This window comes from Odocoileus virginianus, chromosome X (assembly GCF_023699985.2).
Source record: "Odocoileus virginianus isolate 20LAN1187 ecotype Illinois chromosome X, Ovbor_1.2, whole genome shotgun sequence".
Lineage (NCBI taxonomy): Eukaryota > Metazoa > Chordata > Mammalia > Artiodactyla > Cervidae > Odocoileus > Odocoileus virginianus.
Genome location: NC_069708.1, coordinates 34,560,436 through 34,582,343, shown reverse-complemented (window position 1 = coordinate 34,582,343; position 21,908 = coordinate 34,560,436). Strand labels below are relative to the sequence as shown.

Here is a 21,908-nt window from a genome sequence, read left to right as displayed (position 1 = left end):
TCTGTAAAGAGCAGTAAAGAGGCAAGGCTCTTTGGACCCCAGTTAATGTGGGTTAAAAGATATACTGTTCTTTGAGATACAGGAATTGGTCTCTTACTTCATGCTGTATAGAACTTAAATCTGCCTCAGGGGAAATAGCTTTCTTCACAGCCCAAAGTAGCCAACTCTAAGCCAGTAAGAGGTTGCTTAATTTTGGTTTGAAACTGTTGTGCCAGTTCACCATTATTTCTCCTGAATTATTAATGCAGATAAAAATAAAAATAAATAATTATAAAATAAATAAAATAATAAAAAATTAAAATAATTTAAAAGGTAGAGATGTCTTCAGAACCAATGGAAGACCAGATGTTAGCTAGGCATGCCCATGGCCATAAGAATAATAACTCTGTGTTGTGTTTGGAGGAAGGGTATGAGATTTTCATGAAAAAAGACTGAAAGGGCAGTTCAGTCCAGTTCAGCCACTCAGTTGTATCCAACTCTTTGCGACCCCATGAACCACAGCACTCCAGGCCTCCCTGTCCATCACCAACTACCGGAGTTCACCCAAACCCATGTCCATCGAGTCAGTGATGCCATCCAACTAACTCATCCTCTGTCGTCCCCTTCTCCTCGTGCCCTCAATCTTTCCCAGCATCAGGGTCTTTTCAAATGAGTTAGCTCTTCACATCAAGTGGCTAAAGTATTGGAGTTTCAACTTCAACATCAGTCCTACAAATGAACACCCAGGACTGATCTTCTTTAGGATGGACTGGTTGGATTCTCCTTGCAGGCCAAGGGACTCTCAAGAGTCTTCTCTAACACCACAGGTCAAAACCATCAATTCTTTGGCACTCAGCTTTCCTTATAGTCCAAATCTCACATCCATACATGACTACTGGAAAAACTATAGCCTTAACTAGAAGGACCTTTGTTGACAAAATAATGTCTCTGCTTTTTAATATGCTGTCTAGGTTGGTCATAGCTTTCCTTGTTGACTTCCCATCAAGAACCAAGATGGCATACTTGAAAACACCAGTCACAAAGTAAAAATTACTTTTGTTTCCCTAATCCATACATAAGTCAACAATTTAAAGAAAATTCACTAATGATACCAAAATAAAAGCTTTACTACTTTTAAGCAGAAAATAAGGTATTCCTCTTTTTAAACTAATTTCAAACTAAATAAGTAAAACAGCTCACCTCTTTTCAGCAGCTTCTTCATGAACATACTAAAACAATAAAATGCTCTGGTCTGTATTTATATATTCACCAATAACTTTTTGGTGAATGACTCATCCATTTGCCTCCCAGTAGAAGACAAAATAGGGAAAGGAGTACGTCAAGGCTATATATTGTCACCCTGTTTATTTAACTTACATGCAGAGTACATCATGAGAAACGCTGAGCTGGATGAAGCACAAGCTGGAATCAAGATTGCCGGGAGAAATATCAATAACCTCAGCTATACAGACGACACCACACTTATGGCAGAAAGCAAAGAATAACTAAAGAGCCTCTTGATGAAAGTGAAAGAGGAGAGTGAAAGTGTTGGCTTAAAACTCAACATTTCACAAAACTAAGATCATAGCACCCAGTCCCATCACTTCATGGCAAATAGATGGGGAAACAGTGGAAACAGTGACAGACTTTATTTCTTTTTTGGGGAGCGGGCTCCAAAATCACTGCAGATGGTTACTGCAGCCATGAAATTAAAAGACGCTTGCTCCTTGGAAGAAAAGCTACAAGCAACCTAGACAGCATATTAAAAAGCAGAGACATTACTTTGCCAACAAAGGTCCGTCTAGTCAAAGCAATAGTTTTTCCAGTAGTTATGTATGGATGTGAAAGGTGGACTATAAGGAAAGGTGAGCACTGAAGAATTGATGCTTTTGAACTGTGGTACTGGAGAAGACTCTTAAGAGTCCCTTGGACAGCAAGGAGAGCCAACCAGTCCATCCTAAAGGAAATCAGTCCTGAACATTCATTGGAAGGATGGATGGTAAAGCTGAAACTCCAACAATTTAGCCACCTGATGTGAAGAACTGATTCATTTGAAAAGATCCTGATGCTGGGAAAGATTGAAGGCAGGAAGAGAGGGGGCCGACAGAGGATGAGATGGCCAGATGGCATCACTGACTCAAGGGACATGAGTTTGAGTAAACTCCGGGAGTTGGCAATGGACAGGGAGGCCTGGCATGCTGCAGTTCTTGGGGTTGCAAAGAGTTGGACATTACTGAGTGACTGAACTGAACTGGAACTGAGAAGATAAAACACCCCAGATGTCTAGGATGGATGCAAAGGATAAGCAGGATGAATGACTGTATGGAGATTTGGAGTGGGAGTAAAAGAAAGAGAATGGGTTTGAGGCAATCCATTTGAAAAAAAAAAAAATAAGAATTTTAATTGGTTCCTTACCCCACGGTACTGGCTTTCATTGAAAATCTGAGGTGGCAGGGGATATCCTGTGGCTGGTCGATTGTTTTCAGGTACATTTTCTCTCATCCACTTCCGATTCTCTTCATTGGCTGCAATATCTTTTTCTTCAAATCCTATTTTGTTAGCTTCTAAGAAACCAAGCACATCTTGCTGTTTTTTCTTAATCTAGGACCCAAAGGACAAGAAATTATGTTGTTGAACAAACAGCTTTTGTTGTTTTTATTTTTCAAATTCAATAAGAGTGTTAACGAACTAGTAGAAATGAATTCATACATGGATCAATATTTGTGGCTTTCCAGAACATATGTGGTTTTTCCCTCTTTATTAGTGTGTTCTCAGTGATGTCTCATAAGAGGACTGAAGAGCTTTCAGTTAACAGATCCTTTTATCAACCTGACTTTTATTTTTCCTCTGAAATTACATCTAATCATGTAGAAGAAAAGCTAGCTGATGCATATCAATAATAAAAGGGGCAATTAACTGAAAAGTATCTACAAACCTCTCTTAATTTTAGCCCTTGTTGAAAGTCATCCCAAATGACCTGAGTCTAATTCCTGTCTTAATAAGCACCACACAGCTAACAGAAATGAATCTTACCTTGAGAATGTTTTAAGCCTCTATGCCTCAATTTTCATCATTTAGAATAGAAACTGAGGAAGATGTAAGAAGAGCTAAGCCTGCTTTTATAATAAGTTTGAAATATACCTGTACCATTCATTAGCCCTTAACATGTAATACTAAGGAATCTTGGAGATAATACACTTATTTTGTCTCCTAATAGTTCCTACAAGGCTTCAAAACAATAAAATTAATATTTTTGGGTTTCTTCCCTGATATGGATTTCTTTTAGAACCTTAATTCACACATCTATAGTAATTGACCCAAATTTAAAACTTAGTAAACATTTCTGAGCTGCAGAGCACAATCAATAAATATTTCTTCATGGAACTACACTAAAAAGACTCACGGAGCAGAAGCATCAAAAATACAAAATCTAAAGAAAAAGTCTTTTTAATGGAAATCAAAATGCAAAATAAAAAAAAATTCATATAGTCAAATCTTTATATTTATATCCCCACACACATATACACACATGCATAAACAGAGGTCATATTTTTGTTCTAACTTGTTTGTGACTAAAGGTAATTTTATCTCTCATCACACAACTCCAGAAAAAAAAAATTCTCAACTTCTCCCAAAAGGAACTGAAATCGCTACAAGATATTTAGATCAGAGCACAGAATGTCCTCCTTTTAAAGATCACTTGCAATCAACAAAATTTGAAGCCAGTTTTTCTAATAGGAATCATATTTCCTTATTAACTTATAAAATCAAACTTTAATTTATAAATGTAACAATACCACACCCTGGATCAGGAAGATACCCTGGAGAAGGGAATGGTTACCCACTCCAGTAGTCTTGTCTGGAGAATCCAATGGACAGAGGAGCCTGGTGGGCTACAATCCTCGGGATTGAAAAGAGTCAGACATGACTCAGCAACTAAACACATCACCTTTTGAATTTTGAGGATTGTTCTCGTTCAGTCACTCAGTTGTGTCTGACTCTTTGCGACCCCATGGACTTCAGCACTCCAGGCTTCCCCATCCCTCCCCATCTCCTGGAGCCTGCTGAAACTCATGTCCATTGAGTTGGTTATACCATCCAATCATCTTGTTCTCTGTTATCCCCTTCTTCTCCTGCCTTCAATCTTTCCCAGCATCAGGGTCTTTTTCAATGAGTCAGCTCTTCACAATAGGTGGCCGAAGTACTGGAGCTTCAGCATCAGTCCTTCAAATGAATATTCGGAACTGATTCCCTTTAGGATTGACTGCTTTGATCTCCTTGCAGTCCAAAGGAATCTCAAGAGTCTTCTCCAACACCACAGTTCAAAAGCATCAATTCTTCTGTGTTCAGCCTTCTTTATGGTCTATTTCTCACATCCATACATGACTAATGGGAAAACCATAACTTTGACTATATGGACCTTTGTCGGCAAAGTGATGTCTGCTTTTTAATACACTGTCTACGTTTGTCATAGCTTTCCTTTAAAGGAGCAAACATATTTTAATTTAATGGCTGTAGTCACTGTCTGCAGTGATTTTGGAGCCCAAGAAAATAAAGTCTGTCACTGTTTCCATTGAATTTTGAGGATAATCCATGTAAGAATCAGTAACAGGAGTGATAGAAGGCTCAATTAAATTAGTGGGTTTTAATCTCCATGATGCTAAAGGGGGTGTTCAGATTGCATGGAGTGTGTAAAATAATTTGTTCATCATTGCATATTTACAAATTTAAGTAGATATACAGATATCCCATAAATATGGTATACTTCGAGGCATTTGGCATTCCAACAGATATTTTTAGTGAATTAAGAGTTATTGTTATAGCTAACATGCTAAGAATTATACATGACTCTGGACGACTGTCATCTGTCATGCTTATGTGAGACAAAAAGCAGAGAACCCTTAAGATAAATGACTCTCTGAGGCCTTTCTCACATTATTGAATGCTTAATATGTTGGGAGAACTGTTCTCTATGTCCTGAGCTAAGGTGGTAGCCAGGCCTGGTATCAGTGGTAATTATAGTATATCTTCAGTGATGTCCTTACTCCCTAACCATTAGCTCTGGACCACAAGTATTTCTTCCATCTTCTGGAACTGCCTGACAAGCAAATACACATGCCTCCTAGAGTATTCTACATCTTTATAGGGCCAAAGAGAATGGGCTATAATACTTTTTAAAGTAGATTCTGCCCTAGCAAATATGAACATTTGTCCAGCTTTGAATCTTCAGGAAATGTAAAAAAATTGTTTCTTATCTTGATATATCTGTAAGTCCATTTTCAAATATCAATTTTACTTCCTACAAGGGATGATTAATATCTAAAGAATTAGTACCTATAGGTGCATGCTTGATACAATATATCCCCAAAAAGTGGATTTGGACAGATGTGACTGAAAACCATGCATTGCGAGAACAATTAGGAACAATTGTTCAGAACAATTAGGAATGGGTATCACAAAGTTTCCCTAAGGAATAAAATTTAAATTTTCTACAGGAAAAAAATACTTTGGAGTTAAAAGGTTACTGATATCCTTTTCAACACACAAATGTATTTGCAAGTAGACAGTGGCACTGTTCAGGAAGTTAAATCAATTTTTACAAAGAGCAAACCACACCCCCCACTTCCACCCAAAGAATTCCCACCTGTTAGGGTTTGAGATTCAGGGTATCCACCCCACCAAAGACACAGAGCAGGGCTGCTAAAAAACTGCTGCCTACACAAAAAATGTGTCTCCAGTTAGCCTCAGTAAGTTTCCTGTCTGTCAGCCAAAGGTCAAGTTTTTTTTTTTTTTTTTTAAGAGGTTAATTGATAAGGTTTCTACTTTAGAAGGTGTCAGAGTGAATGTTCAAATTCCAAAGGAAGGTGCTTACTTCAGCAGCACATATACTAAAATCGGAATGATACAGCGAAGATTAGCATGGCCCCTGTTCAAGGATGACATGCAAATTCGTGAAGTGTTCCATATTTTTAAGACAGCCTTCAGAATGGGAGAAAATAGTAGCAAATGAAGAAATAGACAAAGGATTAATCTCAAAAATATACAAGCAACTCCTGCAGCTCAATTCCAGAAAAATAAATGACCCAATCAAAAAATGGGCCAAAGATCTAAACAGACATTTCTCCAAAGAAGACATACAGATGGCTAACAAACACATGAAAAGATGCTCAACATCACTCATTATCAGAGAAATGCAAATCAAAACCTCAATGAGGTACCATGACATGCCAGTCAGAATGGCTGCTATCCAAAAGTCTACAAGCAATAAATGCTGGAGAGGGTGTGGAGAAAAGGGAACCCTCTTACACTGTTGGTGGGAATGCAAACTAGTACAGCCACTATGGAAAACAATGTGGAGATTTCTTAAAAAGCTGGAAATAGAACTGCCATATGACCCAGCAATCCCACTCCTGGGCATACACACCGAGGAAACCAGATCTGAAAGAGACACATGTACCCCAATGTTCATCGCAACACTGTTTATTATAGCCAGGACATGGAAGCAACCTAGATGCCCATCAGCAGACGAATGGATAAGGAAGCTGTGGTACATATACACCATGGAATATTACTCAGCCATTAAAAAGAATTCATTTGAATCAGTTCTGATGAGATAGATGAAACTGGAGCCCATTATACAGAGTGAAGTAAGCCAGAGAGATAAAGACCAATACAGTATACTAACACATATATATGGAATTTAGAAAGATGGTAACGATAACCCTATATGCAAAACAGAAAAAGGGACACAGATGTAAAGAACAGACTTTTAGACTCTGTGGGAGAAGGCGAAGGTGGGATGTTCACAGAGAACAGCATTGAAACAAGTATACTATCAAGGGTGAAACAGATCACCAGCCCAGGTTGGATGCATGAGACGGGTGCTCAGGTCTGGTGCACTGGGAAGACCCAGAGGGATGGGATAGAGAGGGAGGCGGGAGAGGGGATCGGGATGGGGAACACATATAAATCCATGGCTGATTCATGTCAATGTATGGTAAAAACCACTACAATATTGTAATTAGCCTCCAACAAATAAAAATAAATTGGAAAAAAATTTAAAAAATAAAATTAAATGAATCTATTTTTTTTTAAAAAAAAGAGTCATGAAGGAACTTTTAATTAATGGAGATGTTTTTATGCCATGATTATTATGGTCATTGCATAAATGGATTTGGATTTGTCAAAATTCATCTAGTTGTATATATAAAATTGTTGACTTCTTAAATGTAAAAAAAAAAAAAAAGAAAGAAAGAAAAAAATTCCAAAGGAAGAACAAAGCTTCAATAATCATGCTTCTAATGGGAAAACAAGAGTATTTTTTCATGACAGTGCTGACCTGCAACAAAGTATTTAATCAAGAAGAGATTTTGTCTTGTTTTATAAATAACCTGACATTTTCTCAGCTAACACTTTAAAATGAAGATCGACAGAGGTTCCAACTGTGATGCACCAAAATTTAAAATGATTGTCTGACACTGTATTTCATAGCTGTTCAATAATATTTCTTGGGTGCCTTTTAAGTGTGTAAGAAATTTATGAGTTTCCTCAAATGTCTAAAGAAAAATAGAAGATTTCCTCCTAAAACTACAATCTAATGGGAAGGATTACACATAAATATGTTAAAAAATTTTAATTACTACAATGGTATTTAAGTATGAAACTTAAACAACCATACAAGGTGTTTAGGTGAGAGGAGTCAAATGAATCACAAAGCAAATGAGTGGACGGAACTTAGAAGAGAAAGCAAGTGTTTATTGCTATGAATGATGCCATTTAGATTAAGCTTAATAATGACTTCACAAATGCTACATACATATCCATCTATACTGAATGCAGACTCATGCTTACTGAAAGCATGGTGTATTTCAGTTCAGTTCAGTTCAGTCGCTCAGTCGTGTCCGACTCTTTGCGACCCTATGAATCGCAGCATTTAGTAAAGCTTAATATAAACAACCAACTGTGAAAAATGAGCTCACAACTATTATAGCATATTGCACTAGAACAATGAAGGTACAGTATTATAAAATAAACCTGTAAACTTTCTAAATGGATGCTCACAATTTCTATGACTAAATTCTTAATGAATAAACACTTGTGTAGGTATGCATTTTGACTTTTTATACAAGTTAAAATTTTTGACCCAGTCAACTTATGCAAAAACAAATTCAGATATATAGGCTTTTCCCAATTGGTTCTATTTGTTTTGAATCTGCCATGAGAGAAGCTGCTTTAATTTGTAGAGAAATAACAAGCTTATCTTTGCTTGCTACTGCTAAGTCACTTCAGTCGTGTCTGACTCTGTGCGACCCCATCCCTGGGATTCTCCAGGGAAGAACACTGGAGTGGGTTGCCGTTTCCTTCTCCAATGCACAAAAGTGAAAAGTGAAAGTGAAGTCGCTCAGTGATGTCTGACTCTTCGAGACCCCATGGACTGCAGCCTACCAGGATCCTCCGTCCACGGGATTTTCCAGGCAAGAGTACTGGAGTGGGGTGCCATTGCCTTCTCCGCTTAGCCAGTGCCTAATAAGCATTTAGGTGTGGGGTGAAGGAAGCATGAACAAATAGAATTTAAAGTTTTTTTTTTAATCTTTTACTATTCTACTTACTAAATATACCTGGAAGGAAAATCAAATCTGAATCCCCAGTCTGTTTGACTATAGACCACAGCAGCATTGCCACTGTGTAGTCATTTGGTAACCAAAGAGATCTGCATGCATTTTTTTTTTTTTTTTTTTTTTTTATAGCTAAACCCATTTTTATTTTTTTATTTTTTTTTTTTTTAATTTTTATTAGTTGGAGGCTAATTACTTTACATCATTACAGTAGTTTTTGTTATACATTGATATGAATTAGCCATGGATTTACATGTATTCCCCATCCCAGTCCCCCCTCCCACCTCCCTCTCCACCCAATCCCTCTGGGTCTGCCACTAGCTTCTTACTGCTTAATCTAATGGTACAACCACAGCAAGAGACATTTGTTTTCAGCTTATCTGGTTTGCAATGCTTTAAAAAATGCTTTGGTCACAATCAGCCATGAAAAACTTGTAATTCATATCTCTTTACCAACAGGTCTGCAACAAATCTAGGTTAAGACTATTAAGAATTTCCGTGTTGATCTCCCACCTCTACCCCTAGCTCTCTGGAGTTCTCCTGAGAGATATTCTATGATGTGGCAGCATAAGGGCACAGTGCAAGGTTTGCTATTTTACTGCTGCCTACCATCCCAAAATACTGTTACTATTTTCTCTTTTAGTTGCACTTCTACCACATTATGTCTAAAGAGATGTTAAGGCCCAAGTAATTCAGGAGATCCAACCAGTTCCTCCTAAAGGAGATCAGTCCTGTGTGTGCATTGGAAGGACTGATGCTGAAGCTGAAACTCCAGTACTTTGGCCACCTCATGAGAAGAGTTGACTCATTGGAAAAGACCCTGATGCTGGAAGGGATTGGGGGCAGGAGGAGAAGGGGACGACAGAGGGTGAGATGGCTGAATGGCATCACCGACTCGATGGGCATGAGTTTGAGTAAATTCTGGGAGTTGGTGATGGACAGGGAGGCCTGGCGTGTTGCGATTCATGGAGTCGCAAAAAGTCGGGCAGGACTGAGTAACTGAACTGAACTGAACTGAATTTCAGAATTAGAGCCTTGTATGAAAAAAGGAAAAGGTAGATATTTAAAGGTATTTTCTCAAAAATAGGAATTACTATGTCTTAATGTGGTCACAGTAAAGAAAGTGCACTCACGCCTAATTTTCCGGGTTAAGAAGACTTTTCTTGATCAGTTCTGAATAATCTCATCTATCCAGCCCTTTCTTATCTGAAGTTATTTTTTTTTCCCCAGAGTCAAAAGGAACTGTGGTCTCTCTCCAGTTCCTTCAGACACTGCTCTATGTGTAGATCCAGGAAGTTGTGAAATAAGGAGCACCAATTCAATTCAATTTGATTCAGTTCAATCTTCTGATGCCTGAAACTCTATCATTACTGATTTAGAATGGGCAGGAAGTGTGCATGTTTGGAGTGGAAGGAGGGACTGCCTGGAGATAAGCAGGTAAGGAAACAGTGAAGTTTCTTTGTGTGCCTTAGAATTTTGCCCAGAGTCATCCCTACTGAAACTCTAACAGAAGGTTACACAAAAGTGTGTTGGGAATGCCCTCCCAAGACAATCTGAAAACAAAATCCCCAAGCATTACTGTATGTTATTATTGAGTTAAGTTTTGTACCAGATAAAGACCTTTAAGGAGAAAGGAAGACTAAGGCTTGTTGAGTGTTTGCTGAGTATCAAATTCTTTGTGAGGCTATGTATGCATAGCTCTTGAAATCCTCACAATTCTGAAAGGTTAGTATGATTATCCTCAGTTTACAACAATGGAAACTGAAATTTACAAAGGGTAACAGACCTGCCTGAGAAGAATGGCTATTAATTGCCTGTACCAAATTACAAAGCTAAAGCTATCTGGCTGCAAAGCCCTGTTCTTTCTCACTACATGCAGTACATATTAGAATTCACAATCTTGCTGGGGAAATAAGACTGATACATATGGGAGAGTTCCTTCTAAACTTTGTGATACAGAATAGAAAGACAACAAAGCTGAGATATCTTATGTTCTCTTCCAAATAGCCTCATTTAGTGTATTTGATTTCCCAGGTAGTATAGCCTCTTTTCCCTTGACCAGTCTAAACTGACCCCACTGAATTCCCAAGCCCACCAATCTGTGGGCTTGCTTGTACATAGGCAGTATGAACAGAAGAGAACTGAATGGAATGTCATGAGGCCTCTGATTTCTTGTTGACTGCACTGAGAACAATGTAGCCAATGTCTCCCTTTTGCCAAGCATTTCATCACTTAATAGTTCTGAGTGGGCAAAGTTGGTATGCAGAGCATATTTCTGTGCTTTAAATTTACAAAGAAGCAGATAAGAAAGTGCAAGGGCATCAGGTGCTTCCTGTTCTTTATTATTTTTTTTAGATAAGCAATGTACCCATCACTTTTAAAAAGTCCAACAATCATTTCACACAGCAAAATGATCTGAATACAATAAACTACTCACTTGAAAGTTTAAAAAAAAAAAAAAAAGCTTTAACTGAGTCAGTAAGAGACAGAGGGACTAAAGGAAAGAGTATCTACAGAGAAAAGTGCCAGATAAGAAAGGACTTATAAAGATGAGATTATTTAGAACTGAAACTTAATTTAGTCAAGAAAAACTCTTTTAATTCAGAATATGTGGGTGACTACACTTTCACCTCTTGCAGGTGAACTTCAAACCCACATAGTCTTATCAAATGTACTTGCCAAGAGAAGTGTCTGTTGTTGTTTGGTTGCTAAGTCGTGTCCAACTCTTTGTGACCCCATGGACTATAGCTCACCAGGCTCCTCTGTCTAGAAAAGTATTAGCAGGTTAATAAATAATAGACTAATTTGACCAAAGGCTGAAAGCCACAGAATCAAAATGCATACTGCAATCCAACTGCTGCTACACTGGTTCCCTGTGGCCAATTTCAACCTTACCCCCTACTGCTTAACTTTAAAATTTCTGCATAATGTTTTATTTATCACTCTAAAAATATGCATTCCTCAGCCACCCTACAACATATCAAGCTGCCTTTATTCTTGCCTGAGTATTGTGCCAAAGACCTGGAAAAGGTCAGTTTTCATTCCAATCCCAAAGAAAGGCAATGCCAAAGTATGCACAAATTACACTTCAACTGTGTTCATTATGCATTCTAGCAAGGTAATGCTCAAAATCCTTCTAGATAAGCTTCAGAAGTACATGAACCAAGAACTTTCAGATGTACAAGTTGGATTTAGAAAAGGCAGAGGAAGCATAGATCAAATTGCCAACATCCATTAGATCAGAGGAAAACCAAGAGAATTCCATAAAAAACATCAATTTCTGCTACACTGACTAAGCTAAAGCCTTTGACTGTGTGGATCAAAAGAAATGATGGGAAATTCTTCAAAAGATGGGAATACCAGAAAGGGAAAACCACCAAAAGAAAGAGAAGACCACCTTTCCTGCCTCTTAGAAACTTGTATGCAGGTCAAGAAGCAACAGCTGGAACCAGACATGGAACAATGGACTGATCCAAAGTTAGGAATGGAGTACGTCAAGGCTGTAAACTGTCACACTGCTTATTTAATTTATATGCAGAGTCCATCATGTGAAGCTCAAGCAGGAATCAAGATAGCTGGGAAAAATATCAACAACCCCAGATATGCAGATGGCATCTCCCTTATGGCAGAAAGCAAAAAGGAACAAAATCTTGATAAAGGTGAAAGAAGAAAGTGGAAAAGTTAGTTTAAAACTCAATATTTGGGGAACAAGATGGTGGAAGAGTAGGTGGACTTGGATTTATTTCTCCATGGATACATCATGAATACACCTTCAGACACAGAAGTGCATGCAGAACACCAGCTGAAAATGGACAGGAGTACCTGAGCAGCAGAAAAGAATATATACAATCAGGCAAAACTTGGTAGAACGAAGGAACTAGGGGGGAAAGCAAGAGTGTTAGTAGGACTGGACCTACCCTTAGCAGGTGGGGGGGAACTGAAGCAGGAATCCGATCCCCACATAGGGGCAATTGTCTGCATCAGAGAAGAAACATTTAAGGCTGAGAGTGAAACACCTGATCTGTGGCAGCCTAAGTGGAATTAAAATCAGACACTCCTTGCTGTAGCCATATATACCCTAGACAGGGACATGAGTCCTCTAGAAGGCACAGCAGCTAAGAGCTAGAGGTTAGGGATTGTGGAGCAATCCCAGGGCGAGGGCTGATGTTGACTGTGGAGAGATGGATCGATGGGATGTGAAGGAGGAGATTGGGTGGAAAATGCCTGTGGAGGAGAGCCAGGAAGCCATAGAATCAAGGCAATACCGTTGAGTCACTTGTTGGGGGTGGAGCCATCGCCATAGCCTCTCTCTCCCCACACTCCAGCATTGGCAGCTGAACAATAGAGAGGCTGGCCCATCAAATGCCTTAGGCACTGAACTACAGAGTAGGACTCCACCAAGGATGCCCCTTTAATCTCATTCAAAATTGATGGAGAAATAAAAAGCTTTTCAGACAAGCAAAAGTAAAGTGAATTTAAGATGACCAACAAATGTTAAAGGGATTACAACAAATGCTTTAAAAAATGTTGAAGTGATTATATAGTCAAGAAATACAAGAGAAGAAAATAGATTTGCAAAATCAATCCCAAACAATTAAGAAAATGGCAATAGGAACATATATATCAATAATTACTTTAAATGTAAATGGATTACATGCTCCAATCAAAAGTCACAGACTTCTGGCTGAATGGATACAAAAACAAGACCCATATATTTGCTGCCTACAAAAAACCCACTTCAGACCTAAAGACACATATAGACTGAAAGTGAGAGGATGGAAAAATATATTTCATGCAAATGGGAAGCAAAAGAAAGCTGGAGCAGCAATCCTCATATCAGACAAAAAGAGACCCTAAAATGAAGAAGTTTACAAGAGATAAGGAAGGATATTACATAATGATCAAGGGATTGATCCAAGAGGAAGACATAACAATTGTAAATATCTATGCATTGAACACAGGAGCACCTCAATACATAAGAGAATCACTAGCAGATATCAAAGGAGAAATTGACAGTAACACAATGATAGTAGGAGACTTTAAAACCCCATTCATACCAATGGACAGATCATCAAAACAGAAAATTAATAAGGAACCGCAAGTCTTAAATGATGCATAAGCTGAGATGGATCTCATTGATGTCTTTAGGACATTCCATACAAATGCAGAATACACAACTTCTTCTCAAGTGCACATGGGACATTCTCCAGGATAGACCACACCATGAGTAACAAATCAAAGCTCAGTAAATTTCAGAAAGTTGAAATCGTATCAAGCATCTTCGTTAACCACAATGCTATGAGACTAGATATCAACTACAAGAAAAAAAAAAACCCATAAGTAACTCAAACACATGGAGATTAAAGAACACATTTCTAAATAACAAACAGGTTAGTGAAGAAATCAAAAGGGAAATTAAAAATTGTCTAGGAACAAATGACAATGAAAGTATGACAGCTCAAAACCTATGGGACACAACAAAAGCAGTCTTAAGAGGGAAGCTTATAGAAATACATTCCTACCTAAAGAAACAAGAAAAATATCAAATAGACAATGTAACTTTACACCTAACTGGAAAAAGAAGAACAAGAAAACCCCGAAGTTAGTAGAAGGAAATAAATCACAAAGGTCTGAGCAGAAATAAGTGAAAAAGAAATGAAAGAAACAATACTAAAGATTAATAAAACTAAAAATTGGTTCTTTGAGAAGATAAAATTGGCAAACCATTAGCCAGACTCATCAAGCAAAAGAGAAGGATCAAATCAACAAAATTAGAAATGGAAAAGGAGAGGTTACAACAGATGATGCAGAAATACAAAACATTATGAGACTATTGTGAACAACTATATGGCAATAAAATGGATAACCTGGAAGAAATGGACAAATTCTTAGAGAAGCTCAATCTTACATGACTGAACAAGGAAGAAATGGAAATTATGAACAACCAAATTACAAGCACTGAAATTGAAGCTGTGATCAAAATTTTCACACACAAAAGAAGTCCAGGATCAGATGGCTTCACAGGAGAATCCTATCAAACACTTAGAGAACAGCTAATGACCATCCTTCTAAAACTCTTTCAAAAAATTGCAGAGGAAGGAACACTTCCAAACTAATTCTATGAAGCCACCATCACCCTGATACCAAAACCAAAGACAACACACACAAAAAAGAAAACTACAGGCCAATTTCACTGATGAACATAGCTGCCAAGAATGCCCAACAAAACTTTAGCAAACATAATTCAGCAACACATCATAAAGCTCATACACCATGATTGAATCGGGTTTATTTCAGGGATGCAAGGATTCTTCAATATACACAAATCAATCAATGTGATACACCATGTAAACAAACTGAAAGATAAAAACCATATGATAATCTTAATAGATGCAGAAAAAGGCTTTGACAGAATTGAGCACCCATTTATGATTAAAATTCTTGAAAAAATGGGCATAGAAGGAACCTATGTCAACATAGTAATGGCCATATATGATAAGCTTACAGCAAACATTATTCTCAACGTTGAAAAACTGAAAGCATTCCCCCTAAGAAGAGGAAAAAGAAAAACGTTCCCACTTTCACCACTATTATTCAACATAGTTCTAGAAATCCTAGCTATAGCATTTGGAGAAGAAAAAGAAATAAAAGGAATCCAGAATGGAAACAAAGTAAAGTTATCACTGTTTTCAGATGATATGATACTGTACATGGAAAGCCCTAAAGATAGTATCAGAAAATTACTAGAGGTAACTAGTGAATTTAGCAAAGTTGCAGGATACAAAATCAATACACAGAAGTCACTTGCATTTCTATATACGAACAATGAAAAATCAGAAAGAGAAATTAAGGAATCGATCCTATTCATCATTGCAACAAAAAGAATTAAATATCTAGGAATAAACTTACCTAAGGAAACAAAAGAACTGTACACAGAAAATTATAAGACACAAAGGAAAGAAATCAAAGAAGACATAAACAGATGGAGAGGTAGGAATAATCAATATCGTCAAAATGACTATACTACCAAATGCAATCTACACATTCAATGTGATCCCTATCAAATTACCAATGACATTTTTCACAGAACTAGGACAAAAAAAAATTCACAATTCATATGAAAACACAAAAGACCCCATATAGCCAAAGCAGTCTTGAGAAAGAAGAATCGAGCTGGAGGAATCAACCTTGCTGACTTAAGATTATACTACAAAGCTACAGTCATCAAGACAGTATGGTACTGGCACAAAAACATAAATATAGACCAATGGAACAAGATAGAAAGCCCAGAAATAAACCCATGCACCTATGGGTACCTTATTTTTGACAGAGAAGGCAAGAATATACAATGGGGCAAAGACAGTCTCTTCAATAAATGGTGCTGGGAAAACTGTACAACTATATGTAAAAGAATGAAATTAGAACACTTCCTAACACCATACAAAATGATAAACTCAAAATGGATTAAAAACCCAAATGTAAGATCAGAAACTATAAAACTCCTAGAGGAAAACATAGGCAGAACATTTCATGACATAAAGCAAGAGCCTCTATGACCCACTTCCTAGAGTAATGGAAACAAAAACAAAAGTAAACAAGTGAAACCTGATGAAACTTAAAAGCTTTTGTACAGCAAAAGAAACTATAATAAGTAAGGTGAAAAGACAACCCTCAGAATGGGAGAAAGTAATAGCAAATGAAACAACTGACAAAGGAATAATTTACAAAATATACAGCAGCTCATACAACACTATGTCAGAAAAACAAACAGCCTAACCAAAAAATGGGGAAAAGACCTAAACAGACATTTCTCCAAAGAAGACATACAGATGGCTAACAAACACATGAAAATATGGTCAACATCACTCATTATTAGAGAAATGCAAATCAAAACTACAAATGTCACGTCAGTCTGATCAGAATAGCCATCATCAAAAAGTCTACAAACAATAAATGCTGCAGAGGGTGTGAAGAAAAGGAAATGTTCTTCCACTGTTGGTGGGAGTGTAAATTGATACAGCCACTATGGAAGACGGTATGGAGATTCCTTAAAAACTAGGAATAAAACCACCATAAATAAATAAAACCAGCAATTCCACTCCTAGGCATATACCCTGAAGAAACAAAAATTGAAAGACACATGTATTCCATTGTTCATTGTAGTACTATTTACAATAGCTAGAACATGGAAGCAACCTAGATGTCCACTGACAGATGAATGGATAAAGAAGTTCTGGTACATATACACTGTGGAATATTACTAAGCCATAAAAGGAACATATTTAAGTCAGCTTTACTAAGGTGGATGAAGCAAGAACCTATTATAGAGTGAAGTGAGTCAGAAAGAGAAAGATAAATAGTATATTTTAACACATACATACAAAAACTAGAAAAATGGTTCTGGAGAATTTACTTACAGAACAGCAATGGAGAAACAGATATAGAGAATAGATAATAGAGAATGTACAAGGGGAGAGGGGAGGAGAGGTTGAGATGTATGGAAATTAACCCAGAAACTTACATTACCATATTAAAATAGACAGCCAACAGGAATTTGCTGTATGGCTCAGAAAATTCAAACAGGAACTTTGTATCAACCTAGAGGGGTGGGATAGGGAGGGAGATAAGGGGAGGTTCAAAACGGAGGGGGTATATGTACACGTATGGCTGGTTCATGTTGAGGTTTGACAGAAAACAACAAAATTCTGTACAGCAACCATCCTTCAATAAAAAAGTAAAAAAAAAAAAAACCCTCAATATTCAAAAAACTAAGAAAAATGGCATCTGGTCCCACCATTTCATGTCAAATAGATGGGGAAACAATGGAAACAGTTACATACTTTATTTGCTTGGGCAGCAAAATCACTGCAGATAGTGAGTGCAGCCATGAAATTAAAAAAAAAAAAAAAAATGCTTGCTCCTTGGAAGAAAAGCTATGACCAACCTAGACTGTGCATTAAAAAGCAAAGACATTACTTTCTTGACAAAGGTCCATATTGCCAAAGGTATCGTTTTTCCAGTAGTCATGTATGGATGTGAGATTTGGACCACAAAGAAGGCTGAACACCAAAGAATTGATCCTTTTGAACTGTGGTGTTGGAGAAGACTATTGAGAGTCCCTTGGACAGAAAGGATATCAAACAAGTCAATCTTAAAGGAAATCAACCCTGAATACTCATTGGAGGGACTGATGCTGAAACTGAAACTCCAGTACTTTGGTCACCTGATGTGAAGAGTCAAATAATTGGAAAGGACCCTGATGCTGGGAAAGACTGAGTGCAGGAGGGGAAATGGATGACAGAGGACGGGATGGTTGGATGGCATCCCTGACTCAACGGACAGGAGTTGAGCAAGATCTTCGACATGGTAAAGGACAGGGAAACCTGGCATGCTGAAGTCCATAGGGTTGCAAAATAGTGGGACATGGCTGAGCAACTGAAAAACAAGAAATCAAGAAAAAGGAGAAGGCCCAAATCAAAGTCAGAAATAACTGAGGAAAAGTTACAAACAATACCACAGAAATTTAAGGATCATAAAAGATTCCTATGAATAAGTATAAGCTAATAAAATGGACAGCTTAGAATAAATGAACATGTTCTAAAAATGTAGAATCTCTGAGGACTGAATCAGGAAATATGAACACAGAGAAAAGCAGTAATGAAATTTAATCAATAATTTAAAATACTATCAACAACAACAAATCCAGGACTAGATGACTTTATATGTGAATTCTACCAAACCTATGTACAATAGATAAAATCTATCCTTTTCAAATTATTCCAAAGAAGGAACTTCCAAACTCATTATATGGGGCCAGTCTCACATGGTTACCAAAAACCAAGCAAATGTATCACACAGAATAAAAGCAAAATTACAGGTGCCAATCACTGGTGAACATAGACACAGAAATCTTCATCATGTTAGTAAACAGAACCCAACAACACATTAAAAGGATCATATACCATGATCAAGTAGGATTTATCCCAGTGATGCAAGTACTCTTCAACACATGAAATCAATTAATGTGATACATCATGTTAACAAATTGAAGAATAAAAACAATATGACAGTCTTAATAGATGCAAAAAGCCTTTTGATAAAATTCAGCATCCATTTTAATAGAAACTCTCCAGCAAGTCGGCATCGAGGGAACTTGGCATGGCCTGTGTGCTCAGTCATGTCAAACCCTTTGTGCCCCCATGGACTATAGCCTGCCAGGCTCCTTTGACCATGGAATTTTCCAGGCAAGAATACTTGAGTGGGTTTCATCAAGGTAATTTCCTACTTCAAGGGATCTTCTCGACCCAGGGATTGAACTCTGTCTGTTACATTTCCAGCAATGAGAGGTGGATTCTTTACCACTGTGCCACCTGTGAAGACCCCAGAGGGAACCTACTTCAATAAAATAAAGTCCATATATAACATGCCTACATATGACATTATATTCAATGGAGAAAAGTTGAAAGCACTTCCTCCTAGATCAGGAACAAGACAGACATGCCCATTCTCACCACTATTATTCAACATACTATTAGCAATCCTAGTGACAGCAATAAGACAAAAAAAAAAAAAAAAGAAGAAGAAGAAGAAGCAAAAATAATCCACACTGGAGGTGGGATGGGGTCCCAAGATGGTGGCACAACAGGACAGGGAGACCACTTTTTCCCTAAAAATTCATCAAAAGGTCATTTGAATGCTGAGAAACTTCCACAAAACAACTTCTGAATGCTGGAGAAGGACACCAGGCACCCAGAAAGGCAGCCCAATCTCTTTGAAAGGAGGTATGGCAAAATACAAAATATGCAAAGAGAGACAAACGATTTAGGGACAAGAGACCAATCCTGGGGAGAGGGTTGTGAAGGAGAAGCTTCCACACAGTAGGAAACTCTCCAGCTGTGTCTGTGGGGAGTTTTGGAATCTCAGAGGGCAACATAACGGGGGAGGAGGGGGGAGAAAAAAACAGAATTTGCACCTAACCACAAATGCCAGCAGAGAAGCGGCCCAGAGGTTCACATCCACCACCAGCAAGTGGGGGCTGGGCAGGGAGGCGTAGGTTGCATCATCAGTCCTTAGGGGAAGGACTGGGTTTGAATGCCCTGAGAACAATCTGAGGGACCTAATGTGACATAGCAACCCAAACTGTGGGATCGACAGAGAGACCAAAAAAAGAAAGGACCTTTCCTGGGAAAGTTTCCAAAGCTGCATGGTGACCCCAGCACACTCAGAGAACAAAGGATTATGCCCTAGTGAATTCCAAAGGAAAGCAAGCTGGCTGTCATTTAGGGCGCTCCTTCTCTGGAGGCAGAGAGGCAGGTGTGCCACAACCAGAGATGAAAGGCAAGGGGCTGTTGCAATCTCAGCCCCAGAGACCCAATCTCCCACCAAACTCTGAGCAGGCTGCCAGTTGCTAATCATGCCTTCCTGGAATCCTAGACAGTTCATATCCACAAGGAGTGTCACGACCTGAGATCAGCTCCCCAGAGGAGATATACAGCACACATGGGATTGTGTGCTCATTGTGTACCCAGGAAACTGAGCTGCTGAGATCAAGGAGGTGGGTAAGATGCATGGCCCACCTGGGACAGTGAGCTCACCAAGCACCTGGTCACCTGAGCAGCTTGGACCTGGAAAGGGCACAAAACTCAGAGCCCATCTGGGTCTGTGCCCTTGGGTAGCACCCAAGAACCTGAGCAGCTTGGACCTGGGAAGTGCACAAAACACAGGGCCCACTAGGGACAGTGCCCTCGCAGAGCACCCTGGAGCCTGAGCAGTGTGGACCCAAGAAATACACACCGCCTCAGGCTGTGGCAAACCAAGTGTAGTCCACCACTGCAAGCACTCCCCACACATGCCAGTGGTAAGCGTCCCTCCCTCTCCACAGCACAACTGAACAACTAAGCTTAAATAAGTGGCCACATTGGACCCATTGCACCAGGGTGGGGGAAAAAAAAAAACTGAAGAGACTTACAAAGAGAGGAAACCAAAATAAACAAAGAAGGGTACACTGCCCTGGAGGTGACAGGTGCAACATATTAAAACCCTGCAGTTAATGCTGAGACTGTGCATTTAAGGGGGCAATTCAAGACCTTGAGAACAAGTACAAACAGGAAGAAGGGAATATCTGAAACTGAATTGACACCAAACTGCCCACAACTGCTCTAGAGAAATTCCTAGGTATATCTGGACTATTATCACTTTTTAAATTCTTAAAAATTTTAGTTCTTTATTACTCCTTTAACTTTCAATCTTACAGCCTATTATTACCTTTCTATAAAAAGCCCTATTTTTGTAGAACAAATTTGATACATACATATATATTTTAATTTTAGTGATCGAATTTGTTTTGAATTTTTTATATTTTATTTTTGAGAGTCTAACATTTATTTTAGGCTTTAACTCTTTAATTTTGATATTTGTTATCAATTTTGTACCTTTAATAAGCTAATCTTCAATATCCATTTTCACTTAGTGATTTGATTACTGGGTTCATTGCTCTCTCCCCTTTTCACTCTCCATTTTCTGCTCCTGGTCGCCTCTATCTCCCTCCGCCCTCTGCTCTTCTCTATATAACTCTGCAAATCTCTCTGGGTGTTTCTGGCAGTGGAGAGTTGGTTCACCATTGACCTAGGGGGGTTATCTTCTGTGCTGTATTGATGAAGAAGTCTTGAGGCTACTGTAAGAGGAGGACCAAAACCCAGAGGTATGAGGCTCAACTTCAGAACTTAAGAACTTTGGAGAACTCCTGATGCCAGGGAACATAAACAGACAAGAGCTTACCCAAAAGTCTACAACTTCACTGAAATCAAGCTCCAAGCATGAGTCAACAAGTCCCAATGCAAAGACACAGCATGTTAATTCTCTAGCAAAACGGGAACACAACCCTGAACATTAAAAGACAGGCTGTCCAAAGCCATACCAAACCCACAGACACTCCAATACTCACTACTGAACATTTCATTGCACTAAAGAAAGAAGAGATCCACTCCACCCCACCAGAATATAGACACAAGATCCCCCAATGAGGAAACCTTTACAAGTCACTGGTCCAACTCTACCCACAGAAATCAGACTCCACAATTCAGAGGAATCATGACCTTAGAGCCTGAAGAAAGGGCACAATAATACAAGATGAAAAGGCAGAGAGATATTCAGCAAGTGAACAAACATGATGAAATCCTACAAAACCAAGCAAAAGAGCAGGAGAAAAGAAGACTACCTGAAAGAGAATTCAGAATAATGATAGTAAAGATGATCTGAAATCTTGAAAACAAAATGGAGTAACAGATAAATAGACTAGAGATAAGGATTGAGAAG

The 21,908-nt window shown here is 38.3% G+C and overlaps 1 protein-coding gene and 1 non-coding gene across 3 annotated transcripts in view; one reads left to right on the top strand and one right to left on the bottom strand.

Annotated features, from left to right (window-relative positions):
- SH3BGRL (SH3 domain binding glutamate rich protein like) overlaps positions 1-21,908 on the bottom strand; it is an 83,481-nt gene that overhangs the window by 7,899 nt on the left and 53,674 nt on the right. For both annotated transcript variants that reach the window (XM_070462086.1, XM_020903526.2), the window contains one exon: positions 2,395-2,580. In XM_070462086.1, coding sequence (XP_070318187.1) covers positions 2,395-2,580 — 186 coding nt within the window. The remainder of the gene's footprint in view (positions 1-2,394; positions 2,581-21,908) is intronic.
- Positions 5,844-5,950, top strand: LOC139033223 (U6 spliceosomal RNA). The gene has a single exon (XR_011485846.1). It is a non-coding gene; the product is annotated as a U6 spliceosomal RNA (small nuclear RNA).